The 16171-nt window shown below is 37.0% G+C and overlaps 1 protein-coding gene across 1 annotated transcript in view; it reads right to left on the reverse strand.

Annotated features, from left to right (window-relative positions):
* Positions 1-2815: 2815 nt before the first annotated feature.
* The window catches only part of begain (brain enriched guanylate kinase associated), a 34628-nt gene continuing 21272 nt past the window's right edge, over positions 2816-16171 (reverse strand). Inside the window, exons 5-6 of the mRNA XM_022751229.1 lie at positions 13117-13200; positions 2816-4357 (exon numbers count right to left, since the gene is read on the reverse strand). Of these exons, the coding sequence (XP_022606950.1) occupies positions 2816-4357; positions 13117-13200 (1626 nt within the window). The remainder of the gene's footprint in view (positions 4358-13116; positions 13201-16171) is intronic.

Consider the following 16171-nt stretch of genomic DNA (forward strand, 5'->3'; position numbering starts at 1 on the left):
CAATAGAAAATTTGTTCTAAAAGCAATAGAAGGAGTTGAGCCATGACAAAAGACATGCGTAACAAACTCAACACAAAAAACAAAGAGACAAAACACTTAACACTGGCTGTAACAGTTCCACAGCTAATCACTGATAATCACGCTGACCTTTGCTAAAGAGGAAGAAGATGTCAGCTAGAGTATTATATCTTGACAGGACAACAAAAAATAACTTCCAAGAAATTAAGAATGAGATAAATAAAGACACAGTGACACAAGGAGTAGCTATAATCAGTCAAGGAAGATCCCGACATTTCTAGGATCTTCAAGGTTTAAGGTCCTGGAAATAGGAAAAGTAATATAATATCCACAGATGTCTGCAATGTATTTCCCAACAGCCATCTTTATTAAATAAATAAACATACAGCAAAAATATATAACCATGCATCAGACAAAACATGTTGACATTTAGACAGCTGGCCTGTTGTTCATGGAACAGGGCTGGAGGTAGGACAGGACAGAAATGCTTCAGCCTCTTCATCCAGGGTTAAAACATTCGATAAATATAACATCAACTGAAAACTGGATAGAAAATATTCATAGTGTAATAACAAATGTGTATGCAGTATCTATATCTCTTTATACATCATGTCTACCACAAAAATACCATATACTGTATCCTCTCAATCCCCTCGCCAAAGTGCTTAAATTTAACTTAATTTAAATTTAAAACCTTTTTTACCCTTTTGATACCTATACAGTATACTAAATAAGAATATGATTGGAGACTTTTTGTTGCCTGTGGTGGTGCAGTTTCACCCTCATAAACATGACAAAGTCAAAAAGAAGAGATGCAGTTTTGAAATCTTTATAAACAGCCTTAAGCCAGTTCCCAGATCTGCATGAGAGGTAGAAGCATGGCCTTCTCAAAAAAAAAAGAAAAAAGAATCAATGCATGACTAGTCAAGGGCAAAGCTGAGTTCCCGTTATTTATCTTATCCATATCGCCATTCCTCTCAGATCTATAGAGCTACACAGGCAGGAAGAAATCCTTCAAGATCCATCAAAAGGGTGCACAGAGATTGGAGCATTGTTTTTTGTCCCCATTTATACTAGTAACATTAGCAAGTGGTAGCATGATTGTGGGGCAGCAGGGCAACCTCTCTGGGTCCTCACTTTCTACGTACGTATATATACACGCTTTGTCTAGTTTCACAGTGTTTTCTCTAAATAGCCTAATTGAGCATGCTGGTTTAAAAACAACACACTAACTATACATTTTTATCTTTAATCAGCTTTGTTTTTTACTACCTGTTCAGTTAACTTTCCTATCCTCCTTTTTGTGCACACATTGCAGATCTGCCAGCTTGCCTGAAGAGTTTTCCAATTAATCTCTGCTGAAAACTAGAACAACCAGCACTTTTGTTTTGGTTTGTGTAACTGGTGCCAACAGTGTTGAGGAGTCAGGGTAGAAATTCAACTGCGTGTGCCGGATTTCTAAACAGGGATTAAGCCTCATCATCTTTAACTAATACAAATTTCAATGGATATCTCCACTGAAAAATATCCCCAGTTTAAGAACAGACTTAATCCTCCTCCAAGAAACTGGCCATGTGTGTGTTATCTGACGGGAAGAACATACGCTGTATGTAGTAACAGTATAGTGACAGTAGCAGTAGTGTATATGTACAGTAAAGATACGGCAGATATAGACTATGTACACAGTTGTTAGATACTGTAAAGGAGACCATTCAGTCCACTGAACAGGATTAAGGCAGTTTCACAAGTGTCCTGGTATAACGGTGACTACTGTGCAGTTCAGTCTCAGACTTCATCTCGTTTTGATATAAAAATAATAAAAATTCAAGCTGAGTAAATGCTAAAAATCTTGAAGCTCATCTGAATCCTCACTATATTACTCTTTAATTCATGTGTATTCATTTCTACTGAATGCTTACATTGTTTTATTTGTACATTTCTAGCAAAATACTGTAATTGTTTTATAGACTTATATATATATATATATATATATATATATTTTTTAGAACTAGTATACCAACAAACAAAATCAGGGGATTTAACTTTCTGATTAACAAGTGTGATCTAGTATCAGGAATTTTTAATATCGTTTGTGCAGCCAATTTGAAAATATTTATGAAATATGTCGCTTGTAGTAAGTGGTGCTTACAGATAATGTCCCTATGAGAAACAATTTAGCTGGAAATGTGTTTTCCCATCTTATTTATGTGCCTTATACAGCATGCATTTTTTTCTTTAAGATAAAATAGAGAATGGATAAATCTTTTTAACAGCTTGCAGTTAGCAGGGTCCACTGTACATAATAGTTAGCCTCTCCCAAACATGAGTAATTATTGTCACTCCATTACACACACTTTAGCCTATTATCTGTACTGTATATATTAAAGCAGGAATAAATGGTCTTTTGCTGGTTTTACTAACAGTACTCGACACAAAAAAAAAAGAAAAAGCAAATAGCACAGTATGTTCATGGGTCTGTGCTGAATGTCTTAGGGAATATGGTTTTATCCCAGTGGCTATAATTATCATCATAACTTGAACAAAAACATACTGAATAGCTGGTCTCAGGTAGCTACACTGTATCATGACGCACAATAGAAAAGGTGTTGCAGACTGCATGAAACGTGCCTTGGCTAAGAGATACATAAAACAGCAACATCTTAATATCCCATCACACCATGTATGTTTGCTGCAGGGAGACATACAGTACAGTACAGTAAGTTAGGAATCATCACCATCATCATCATCATCATCATCATCATCATCATGCATAAAATGAATAGCTCTCTTTCTCTGTTCAGTTCAGCAGTGTACCGTATAGCTGCGCCTTGGTCAAACTGTCCTTCCTCGTCAGTCCCGTGCTGCCAAATTTTTGGTATCTTGGAGAGGTCTTCTTTGGGAGTGCAGGACCGATGCTGAGAGCCGAGCTGGAGCTCGGACGAGGCCGGACGCTCGGCCGGGGGCTAGGGTAGTGTTGAAGACTTGAGGCCTCAAGGGAGCTTTGATGTAAAGACTCAGCTGAGCTGTCTGCACTCAGATTTATATAGTCTTTCTTGGCGCTGCTTGCTGCTGTCGCTCCCCCGCTACTCTCTTTGTCTTTAGAGCTCCCTGAGAGGAAAAGACTGCACTCTGAGTCCTGACTGTCATCCTTGGCTCTATACAGCACAGAAGTTTTCTCCTGCTTACGATGCTCCATAGGTTTGGGGCTGCGGCTGGGTGAAGGGGGACCCACAGCAAAGCACTGGTCCAGCATGCGGCTATGGAAGACATGATCTCCTTCTTGGAAGCTGCTGTAGAGAGACCCCTTGACCTTACTGGAGGGGCCCATGGCAAAGTGGCGCTCAGAGAAACTGTACGGAGACACCCGACCTGTGATGTTACGATAGGAAGATGAGAAGGCGTTGATGTCTTCCACACTAAGCTGTCTCCAACGGCTGTTCAGCTCATCCTCAGACACCTGGACGTCACCTCGGCTGTCCAGAGCTCCGCCTCGAGCCTGGCCCAGTCCAGTTGTGGACCCCATACTGTGAGAAGAGGCCAGGCGAGGGGTGCTGGAGTGGTATGGTTCACTGAAGCATGAAGCTGTCCTCGTGTACGCTGGTGAGGTGCCCTTTTGCGGGCTCCTGGAGGTCACCATGTGCTGGATGCTGTGGGACTTAGGGAAGCTTGGGCTGTCTTTATCATACGAAGACATGCTTTTGCGCTCATATTCCCCACTGCCACCATCTCGCCAGTCCATATAGAGCCCCTGGTGGGAAGAGGATAAGGTGCTACTGGCAGTGCGCCCACAACCAGCACTAACTCCTCCCTTTTCATCTGATGCCAGGCTGAAGCTGGAGTAAGAACTGGAAGCAGGGAGGCTGCCAGTGCCAAACTCGTCATGGTGGTGAAAGGAAGATGGAGGTTCATGGTGGGAGAAACTTCCGGAGTGGTAGGCATCTTCGTCTGGGTTACTGTCTGTGGAGTTCTGGGCGTGGAGCTGAAGCAGTCCAGTGCCATGAAGGTCGACGCTCTGCCTGCGCTCTGTGTCTTGCCATCGTTCAGGGCAGTAGAGGGCTGTATCGCTGCAGTACAAATCAGATGTCTTATACGAAATGCGCCGGGTCAAGTGATCAGTGCTCCCTGTTCCTGTAAGAAAGTCTCCATCCTGCGGCTGCGGGCTTGGTGATCGTGTTACAGGGCAACTGCTTCCTGGTTCGGGCTTCTCCAGTACCTTGGCAATTATGGATGTGGGCACAGCGTCGGAGTAATTGGAGTGACACATTGCCATGGTGGCTCCACTACCCCGGTTATGTTTCTCCATGTGGGAACTGATGCGTTCCTGGAAATCCAACGGCAACTGGAAGACAGATATGCAAAAAGACAAAAGTATGATGAAGATGAGAAATTAAAGCTAAGACTTACACAGATTTGTTTTGTAGAAATTGTGACTGCTGAGTGAGCCAGTCTTCAGATTTCGCCAATGAAGCTCTAAAATGTAAAATTCCTCTACATCTTTTTCTAAATTATTTATACAATCAACATGAATCTCTTCCTCAAACATATTCTATGCTTTCTGTGTCAGTACTGAAGGTAATTTTAGAACTGCTCCTCAAGGATTTCAGTCTATGGTTCTGGTTTAGAAAGTAATTCATTCTCACAAAGCCCACACAGTCCAGACAAGTTCATGTATCTCAGGGGAGTTCCACAAATCGGCCCTTCTAATGAACTTGTCAGAAAATTGTCAGTTCATTTATTTGTTTGCTTTGTCCCGAACACTATAGCGTTTTCCTTTTTCAACAGTTTTTTCTGTTGTTCACTTATCTCCCATTTGTCATTCCATAAAAAAAATATGGATATTAATAGTATAAGTTGTTCACATCTCAAGTCAACTTAAATATTTCTCAGATATTTATATATATATATATATATATATATATATATATATACAGTAAATCTATATATATATTGTATATATATATATTGATTTACTGTATATATATAAATATTTCCTTTTTCCAAATGTTCTCTGTTCTGCTCTTTCTCAGTCTTTCTTTCTCAATCTTTTTTTCCTTCTCTTGCTTCTCTCTCACACAGTCAGACACATAATCTGTTTGATTGACTCATGTTTGAGAAAACAGTTCCTGTCAATTACAGACTGGTTCTTTGTGCCTATTAAAGCTGGTCAGGGTCAGCAGGAGCTGTTCCTGCCACACTGAGTTCTCTCTTCTCTCCTCCCTTTCTTTATCCTTTCATCTTTCTCTTCTTGCTCCACTGCCTTCTCAACCAAAAAGCCCTCATTCCCTCTCTCTCTCTCTTTTTCTCAGTGTCTCTTTCTTCTGTCTACCATCAAACACATATCAGTTCCACAGGGAACAGCTTAGATTCAAATTAAACCAGTGCTCTGGGTCTCCAGCTGGGAATAGAAAAAAAAAGATAAAATACTGACTTGGCTTTGTTAAGAAATAGAAGCTCGCCTCGGCATAAAATAACCTGCATCTTTTAAGTCGATGCTATTTTTAGCAGCCACTGCCTCCCCAGAGGGACTAGAGATGGAAAGTAGGTGAGGCTGAAGGGGGGGCACAAGATAATATACAGTCTGTGCTCCAAGTAAGCTAGCTCAGCATTAGCTGCTATATGAGGCAAATTTTAATTAAGAGTCACATAGTTCTGCAGTGGTAATCCATGTGACAGTGTACACGTCCACAGGTCTTGTTGAAATAAGTGGTTTAATGGTGTATGATGAAACTGGCATTTTGTATTTTCACCGTAAAAGGTTCAAAATACTCCACATTTGAAAAGATTTTACATTTTATAACCTTTTTTTATTTACAGTGAGACTATGTAACATCAGAAAGAAGAAAAAAAAAGTGATTCTTCCTCTTACAGATAAGTTAAATTCATTAGCAAGAAAGTGCAACCACTTAGTTACTGTTGCCTGATCAAATTCCTGTTTTAACATGGCCCATATGCAGTTCACAATGATAACATGGCAGATTTATAGCTCAAAATTTTACAGTTATTTTTTAAAACAGTTGGTCTTCAATTTCACACAGAAGTAAACAAAAGCACCTTATAATTTCCAGCCAATGATTTGAAAAGACAAATATTGCAAGCGGTTTTTATCAGGCATAGCTAGGAAGCGCAAGATAATGCCAAAGCTAAAATCTGCCTAGTTAATTGACAAACTTCATCTCCAGCTGACTTTTTAATGTTTCCAGCTGACTTGAAAAACCAAAAGTTTGTAAAAGGGTCTGAAATATGAACATGATGGCTGTGATGCTAAAAAATAATTGAGGCTAAAGATACATGTCCAGTGATATCCTCACCAGCTGATGAGCTCAAGAAGACATGGAAATAAAAAAGCAGCATTGTTTTTGTACTGCAGGGTTTTTGCCCTCATGTCCATCACTGTGCTTATTCAAATGAAATCTGAATTATAAGAAAAGCAGAAAATTTAATCTCTTTAGAGTTGAATTCATTGTTGTCCTGTTTTGTTTACCTCATCATCGATGATTTAATGATGTCAAATGTATCTGTGTACAGTACTTATGCCAATTATCAGCCCTGTTTTAGAGTATAACTTTTTTTTTTTGTACATTAGGTGTCATCTCAGGCCATCCTTTCATTGATTCATTCACTTATTATGCACAGGCAGGATGCAGACAGAGGGCACTTCAGACAGCAGACCTTCATCAGTCTGACTGACGAGGCCATGAGCACTGTGACTGCATCTTATTGTGAAAACCACTCACCAAGGCTTTTAATGGTATACCGTCACAACACGGGGAACATCTCTCCATTACAGGAATAATTCTGAGAGAATTTCAATTTCATTAGTACACTAACGATATACAGCACAGGCTCAGTGATGGATGATGTAGTTTTATTGATTAAACTCTGGACTATAGCCAGGATTTTAGTAATACTGAGATCCATGAGTCCAGGTTTCCCCCCAGTCCTCACCCCCTTAAATTTTGTATTATTTGTTTATGTTTTATGTAACAGTCATTTTTGTAAATTTTATTTCCTAACATGGCCTACATGCTCCTTAGAAGCCTTTTCCAAATGGCTAGGAATAAAATTCGAGTGGTAAAGTGCTGAGCACTTGATGGGCTGGGTATTGAACCATAATACATTTTGAGCATCGACCAAAATGTGTTTTTAGTGTTCAGTATTGAAAACTGTCAAGTACTTAAACTAAGTTTCGAATGCTTGGCCATCAGATATATTGTTTCATCAGATATTTCCTGGTTTAGGTAAGGCAACCTTTCTATTATGTATGTATGTACAAAGGATCAAAAACATGTTCATATTCTCCAAAGAAAGGTGTCTTATAGGCACCAGTATCAATAATTGTTCTTTATAAACGTATTATTTATAGCCTTCACATTACTAAACCTAATCTCAGTCCTTAATGGTCGCTACAGTCCTGATCAAGCTGCTAAATTTTGATCATTCTCAGCCCTTTGCTACTGTACAAAGAGTAAAACACTAAAAATGTAATATCATCTTTCAGTATTTTAATTATTAAGTATTTTTCATTGAAATTGTTTAAAACTGATTTTAAATCTCACGTCAGGAAACTTTTTTGCTGCAGCACAGATCTGACTTGACACATCAATGCAGTTGTAGCAGTAGTGCTGGGGAGCTCACCTCAGACATCTTGTGTGCTCTGTAGTGAGACTTGGAGCACTGCAGCAGCTGGGCTGCCAGGTTGCAGTCTTTCCTGTACAGGTCCTGTAAGAGGCAGAAAGATTTTCCTAAATCACTCATGCTTTGAAAACACTTTGGCAGCCTGATGGTACGAGTAAGCTTTTGACCAAGGGGGAAGCCCTTGGGAAAAATCTGTAACACTTTATATTATAGCCCTTTAATTGTGGTTTAATTATTTTGTAAAATTGGGGGGCTTGTGGGGGAACTTATTTAAGGACACAGTGATGGATAACTATTGCTGAGCAATAGCAACAATACATCTAAAAGTAAAACATAAATAAATACATATAATTTACTATTTATGAGGTACTTATAAATTAATTATAGATCATGGGGAAACAAAACTAGAAACATGGCATGACTGGGGCAACAACTGCTTAATAATATGAAATTTATAAATGTATATAGAGAATATTCTCCAGAAACACTGGTACTCGACTGAGCAATTCATTGATTTAGCGGTGTGTCAACTCAAAAGAACAAATTCATCCATTGAAGCTGGAGCAGTTTAATTAACGTGTTTAGTTAACATGTATTTTTCACCATGGCTATATTTTTTCACTGGGTTGACATCAGGGGTTTGCATGCTGTTAACAACGCTACCAAACCTTTTCATTTGTAATGAGTCTTCCATCTGCCCAGTACACTCTGTGCTAATTTTATAGAGTTTTCTGAAACAATGCATTCACTTATCTCCAACCTCCAGTCTAGGAAGTGAGTGCACATTATTTATCCCTTTCTCTGTGCTTTCTTTTTGTAATGGATGGTTTTATGATTTGTAGTTAAATTTCAGAGCAGAGTGAGGGTGGTCTACTGGCACAGCAGATGCTCGGTTTAGTTGTTTTCCCTCTTTCTAAGCATGCATGTTTTTGTGTGGGTGGTTAGCTGGTGTCTTTTCCTCTAACTCCTCTGTCAAATCTGTCCACTTATAAGGTCAGTTCTTGCGGCACTGTAGCCTCCTCCTGACAATAATTCCCATAACATCAAAGCCTTCTCTTTGACAGTTTCAATTCCCCCACCCGTTAACAGTGTCTGCTTTTTGAATCACTTTATTTCTTTTCACTCTGTCACCAGGGGACATTCGGGCTCCCTGTAGCTTTGTGGATGGTTCAAATAAAGGGTGTAGGTTTTGCCTCAAAATTGGTAAGGAAGCAACAACCCCGCCACCCCTCCAAAACAAAGTGATTGGCTTTTTAGTGCAATCAGCCAAATAGTTTATGAACATATAAGATCTGAATTTACATTCAGGAATGGTCATACACAAATGTGATGAATTTCCATGTATGAAATATATGTACGTATGAAGTAAAATCATATATGCATAAAATAAGTCATAGTATAGTAAGTCATAAAAAAACGCCATGATATAGTAAGGTAAGAAACGTCATAGTGTAGTAATGCATAAAAACTTCATAGTATAGTAAGGCATAAAAAGTTATAAAAACATCATAGTATAGTGAGACATAAAAAGTCATAAAAATGTCATAATATAGTAAGTACTAAAAAGTAATAAAAGGTCATAGTATTGTAAGGAAAACAAGGCATAAAAAGTAACCAAAACTTCATAGTATAGTAAGGCATAAAAAGTCATAAAAACGGCATAGTCTAATAATACATAAAAAGACAGTAAAACAACATAGTAAAACAAGTCATAAAATGTCACCAAAACGTCATAGTATAGTAAGGCATAAAAAGTTATAAAAACATCATAGTATAGTGAGACATAAAAAGTCATAAAAATGTCATAATATAGTAAGTACTAAAAAGTAATAAAAGGTCATAGTATTGTAAGGAAAACAAGGCATAAAAAGTAACCAAAACTTCATAGTATAGTAAGGCATAAAAAGTCATAAAAACGGCATAGTCTAATAATGCATAAAAAGACAGTAAAACAACATAGTAAAACAAGTCATAAAATGTCACCAAAACGTCATAGTATAGTAAGGCATAAAAAGTCATTAAAAAGACGTAAGGCATAAAAATGTCATAGTATAGTGAGGCATAAAAGATCATTTAAACGACATAGTATAGTAAGGCATAAAAAGTGATGAAAACGACATAGTATAGTAAGGCATAAAAAGACATTAAAACAACATAGTAAAACATGTCATAAAAAGTCACCAAAACGTCATAGTATAGTAAGGCATAAAAAGTAAAAAAAACGACATAGTATAGTAAGGAATAAAAAGACATTAAAACAACATAGTAAAACAAGGTATAAAAAGTCCCTAACGTCATAGTGTAGTTAGGCATAAAAAAAACATTAAAACAACATAGTAAAACAAGGCATAAAAAGTCATTAAAAGGACATAGTATAGTAAAGCATAAAAACGTCATATTATAGTAAGGCATAAAAAGTCAATAAAACGACATAGTATAGTAAAGCATAAAAAGTCAAAAAACNTTACAGTTGCTAACAAAAACAATGCAACCAGATGTCCCATGGATATTATTAATGTCTATAGATTATTAACACTGATTTAACACAGCTTGAAGTAACAGTTAATACAGGTTTTAGATGTTAATAGTGGTGGTGTTCCAGTTGCATTTAATACATTAAATAAAAATACTTACGGAACACAAATATAATAAATATAACATTTTAAGGCAGTAGGTATTTTTTTTTAATGAGATGTATTTCGACTTAAAAATGTAATGTGTGTTTATGTATGTGTATATGTATATATATATATATACAGTAAATCTATATATATATTGTATATATATATATTGATTTACTGTATATATATAAATATTTCCTTTTTCCAAATGTTCTCTGTTCTGCTCTTTCTCAGTCTTTCTTTCTCAATCTTTTTTTCCTTCTCTTGCTTCTCTCTCACACAGTCAGACACATAATCTGTTTGATTGACTCATGTTTGAGAAAACAGTTCCTGTCAATTACAGACTGGTTCTTTGTGCCTATTAAAGCTGGTCAGGGTCAGCAGGAGCTGTTCCTGCCACACTGAGTTCTCTCTTCTCTCCTCCCTTTCTTTATCCTTTCATCTTTCTCTTCTTGCTCCACTGCCTTCTCAACCAAAAAGCCCTCATTCCCTCTCTCTCTCTCTTTTTCTCAGTGTCTCTTTCTTCTGTCTACCATCAAACACATATCAGTTCCACAGGGAACAGCTTAGATTCAAATTAAACCAGTGCTCTGGGTCTCCAGCTGGGAATAGAAAAAAAAAGATAAAATACTGACTTGGCTTTGTTAAGAAATAGAAGCTCGCCTCGGCATAAAATAACCTGCATCTTTTAAGTCGATGCTATTTTTAGCAGCCACTGCCTCCCCAGAGGGACTAGAGATGGAAAGTAGGTGAGGCTGAAGGGGGGGCACAAGATAATATACAGTCTGTGCTCCAAGTAAGCTAGCTCAGCATTAGCTGCTATATGAGGCAAATTTTAATTAAGAGTCACATAGTTCTGCAGTGGTAATCCATGTGACAGTGTACACGTCCACAGGTCTTGTTGAAATAAGTGGTTTAATGGTGTATGATGAAACTGGCATTTTGTATTTTCACCGTAAAAGGTTCAAAATACTCCACATTTGAAAAGATTTTACATTTTATAACCTTTTTTTATTTACAGTGAGACTATGTAACATCAGAAAGAAGAAAAAAAAAGTGATTCTTCCTCTTACAGATAAGTTAAATTCATTAGCAAGAAAGTGCAACCACTTAGTTACTGTTGCCTGATCAAATTCCTGTTTTAACATGGCCCATATGCAGTTCACAATGATAACATGGCAGATTTATAGCTCAAAATTTTACAGTTATTTTTTAAAACAGTTGGTCTTCAATTTCACACAGAAGTAAACAAAAGCACCTTATAATTTCCAGCCAATGATTTGAAAAGACAAATATTGCAAGCGGTTTTTATCAGGCATAGCTAGGAAGCGCAAGATAATGCCAAAGCTAAAATCTGCCTAGTTAATTGACAAACTTCATCTCCAGCTGACTTTTTAATGTTTCCAGCTGACTTGAAAAACCAAAAGTTTGTAAAAGGGTCTGAAATATGAACATGATGGCTGTGATGCTAAAAAATAATTGAGGCTAAAGATACATGTCCAGTGATATCCTCACCAGCTGATGAGCTCAAGAAGACATGGAAATAAAAAAGCAGCATTGTTTTTGTACTGCAGGGTTTTTGCCCTCATGTCCATCACTGTGCTTATTCAAATGAAATCTGAATTATAAGAAAAGCAGAAAATTTAATCTCTTTAGAGTTGAATTCATTGTTGTCCTGTTTTGTTTACCTCATCATCAATGATTTAATGATGTCAAATGTATCTGTGTACAGTACTTATGCCAATTATCAGCCCTGTTTTAGAGTATAACTTTTTTTTTTTGTACATTAGGTGTCATCTCAGGCCATCCTTTCATTGATTCATTCACTTATTATGCACAGGCAGGATGCAGACAGAGGGCACTTCAGACAGCAGACCTTCATCAGTCTGACTGACGAGGCCATGAGCACTGTGACTGCATCTTATTGTGAAAACCACTCACCAAGGCTTTTAATGGTATACCGTCACAACACGGGGAACATCTCTCCATTACAGGAATAATTCTGAGAGAATTTCAATTTCATTAGTACACTAACGATATACAGCACAGGCTCAGTGATGGATGATGTAGTTTTATTGATTAAACTCTGGACTATAGCCAGGATTTTAGTAATACTGAGATCCATGAGTCCAGGTTTCCCCCCAGTCCTCACCCCCTTAAATTTTGTATTATTTGTTTATGTTTTATGTAACAGTCATTTTTGTAAATTTTATTTCCTAACATGGCCTACATGCTCCTTAGAAGCCTTTTCCAAATGGCTAGGAATAAAATTCGAGTGGTAAAGTGCTGAGCACTTGATGGGCTGGGTATTGAACCATAATACATTTTGAGCATCGACCAAAATGTGTTTTTAGTGTTCAGTATTGAAAACTGTCAAGTACTTAAACTAAGTTTCGAATGCTTGGCCATCAGATATATTGTTTCATCAGATATTTCCTGGTTTAGGTAAGGCAACCTTTGTATTATGTATGTATGTACAAAGGATCAAAAACATGTTCATATTCTCCAAAGAAAGGTGTCTTATAGGCACCAGTATCAATAATTGTTCTTTATAAACGTATTATTTATAGCCTTCACATTACTAAACCTAATCTCAGTCCTTAATGGTCGCTACAGTCCTGATCAAGCTGCTAAATTTTGATCATTCTCAGCCCTTTGCTACTGTACAAAGAGTAAAACACTAAAAATGTAATATCATCTTTCAGTATTTTAATTATTAAGTATTTTTCATTGAAATTGTTTAAAACTGATTTTAAATCTCACGTCAGGAAACTTTTTTGCTGCAGCACAGATCTGACTTGACACATCAATGCAGTTGTAGCAGTAGTGCTGGGGAGCTCACCTCAGACATCTTGTGTGCTCTGTAGTGAGACTTGGAGCACTGCAGCAGCTGGGCTGCCAGGTTGCAGTCTTTCCTGTACAGGTCCTGTAAGAGGCAGAAAGATTTTCCTAAATCACTCATGCTTTGAAAACACTTTGGCAGCCTGATGGTACGAGTAAGCTTTTGACCAAGGGGGAAGCCCTTGGGAAAAATCTGTAACACTTTATATTATAGCCCTTTAATTGTGGTTTAATTATTTTGTAAAATTGGGGGGCTTGTGGGGGAACTTATTTCAGGACACAGTGATGGATAACTATTGCTGAGCAATAGCAACAATACATCTAAAAGTAAAACATAAATAAATACATATAATTTACTATTTATGAGGTACTTATAAATTAATTATAGATCATGGGGAAACAAAACTAGAAACATGGCATGACTGGGGCAACAACTGCTTAATAATATGAAATTTATAAATGTATATAGAGAATATTCTCCAGAAACACTGGTACTCGACTGAGCAATTCATTGATTTAGCGGTGTGTCAACTCAAAAGAACAAATTCATCCATTGAAGCTGGAGCAGTTTAATTAACGTGTTTAGTTAACATGTATTTTTCACCATGGCTATATTTTTTCACTGGGTTGACATCAGGGGTTTGCATGCTGTTAACAACGCTACCAAACCTTTTCATTTGTAATGAGTCTTCCATCTGCCCAGTACACTCTGTGCTAATTTTATAGAGTTTTCTGAAACAATGCATTCACTTATCTCCAACCTCCAGTCTAGGAAGTGAGTGCACATTATTTATCCCTTTCTCTGTGCTTTCTTTTTGTAATGGATGGTTTTATGATTTGTAGTTAAATTTCAGAGCAGAGTGAGGGTGGTCTACTGGCACAGCAGATGCTCGGTTTAGTTGTTTTCCCTCTTTCTAAGCATGCATGTTTTTGTGTGGGTGGTTAGCTGGTGTCTTTTCCTCTAACTCCTCTGTCAAATCTGTCCACTTATAAGGTCAGTTCTTGCGGCACTGTAGCCTCCTCCTGACAATAATTCCCATAACATCAAAGCCTTCTCTTTGACAGTTTCAATTCCCCCACCCGTTAACAGTGTCTGCTTTTTGAATCACTTTATTTCTTTTCACTCTGTCACCAGGGGACATTCGGGCTCCCTGTAGCTTTGTGGATGGTTCAAATAAAGGGTGTAGGTTTTGCCTCAAAATTGGTAAGGAAGCAACAACCCCGCCACCCCTCCAAAACAAAGTGATTGGCTTTTTAGTGCAATCAGCCAAATAGTTTATGAACATATAAGATCTGAATTTACATTCAGGAATGGTCATACACAAATGTGATGAATTTCCATGTATGAAATATATGTACGTATGAAGTAAAATCATATATGCATAAAATAAGTCATAGTATAGTAAGTCATAAAAAAACGCCATGATATAGTAAGGTAAGAAACGTCATAGTGTAGTAATGCATAAAAACTTCATAGTATAGTAAGGCATAAAAAGTTATAAAAACATCATAGTATAGTGAGACATAAAAAGTCATAAAAATGTCATAATATAGTAAGTACTAAAAAGTAATAAAAGGTCATAGTATTGTAAGGAAAACAAGGCATAAAAAGTAACCAAAACTTCATAGTATAGTAAGGCATAAAAAGTCATAAAAACGGCATAGTCTAATAATACATAAAAAGACAGTAAAACAACATAGTAAAACAAGTCATAAAATGTCACCAAAACGTCATAGTATAGTAAGGCATAAAAAGTCATTAAAAAGACGTAAGGCATAAAAATGTCATAGTATAGTGAGGCATAAAAGATCATTTAAACGACATAGTATAGTAAGGCATAAAAAGTGATGAAAACGACATAGTATAGTAAGGCATAAAAAGACATTAAAACAACATAGTAACAAATTCATCCATTGAAGCTGGAGCAGTTTAATTAACGTGTTTAGTTAACATGTATTTTTCACCATGGCTATATTTTTTCACTGGGTTGACATCAGGGGTTTGCATGCTGTTAACAACGCTACCAAACCTTTTCATTTGTAATGAGTCTTCCATCTGCCCAGTACACTCTGTGCTAATTTTATAGAGTTTTCTGAAACAATGCATTCACTTATCTCCAACCTCCAGTCTAGGAAGTGAGTGCACATTATTTATCCCTTTCTCTGTGCTTTCTTTTTGTAATGGATGGTTTTATGATTTGTAGTTAAATTTCAGAGCAGAGTGAGGGTGGTCTACTGGCACAGCAGATGCTCGGTTTAGTTGTTTTCCCTCTTTCTAAGCATGCATGTTTTTGTGTGGGTGGTTAGCTGGTGTCTTTTCCTCTAACTCCTCTGTCAAATCTGTCCACTTATAAGGTCAGTTCTTGCGGCACTGTAGCCTCCTCCTGACAATAATTCCCATAACATCAAAGCCTTCTCTTTGACAGTTTCAATTCCCCCACCCGTTAACAGTGTCTGCTTTTTGAATCACTTTATTTCTTTTCACTCTGTCACCAGGGGACATTCGGGCTCCCTGTAGCTTTGTGGATGGTTCAAATAAAGGGTGTAGGTTTTGCCTCAAAATTGGTAAGGAAGCAACAACCCCGCCACCCCTCCAAAACAAAGTGATTGGCTTTTTAGTGCAATCAGCCAAATAGTTTATGAACATATAAGATCTGAATTTACATTCAGGAATGGTCATACACAAATGTGATGAATTTCCATGTATGAAATATATGTACGTATGAAGTAAAATCATATATGCATAAAATAAGTCATAGTATAGTAAGTCATAAAAAAACGCCATGATATAGTAAGGTAAGAAACGTCATAGTGTAGTAATGCATAAAAACTTCATAGTATAGTAAGGCATAAAAAGTTATAAAAACATCATAGTATAGTGAGACATAAAAAGTCATAAAAATGTCATAATATAGTAAGTACTAAAAAGTAATAAAAGGTCATAGTATTGTAAGGAAAACAAGGCATAAAAAGTAACCAAAACTTCATAGTATAGTAAGGCATAAAAAGTCATAAAAACGGCATAGTCTAATAATACATAAAAAGACAGTAAAACA

The sequence above is a fragment of the Seriola dumerili genome, unplaced genomic scaffold (genome assembly GCF_002260705.1).
Source record: "Seriola dumerili isolate Sdu_G_001 unplaced genomic scaffold, Sdu_1.0 BDQW01000149.1, whole genome shotgun sequence".
Classification (NCBI taxonomy): domain Eukaryota; kingdom Metazoa; phylum Chordata; class Actinopteri; order Carangiformes; family Carangidae; genus Seriola; species Seriola dumerili.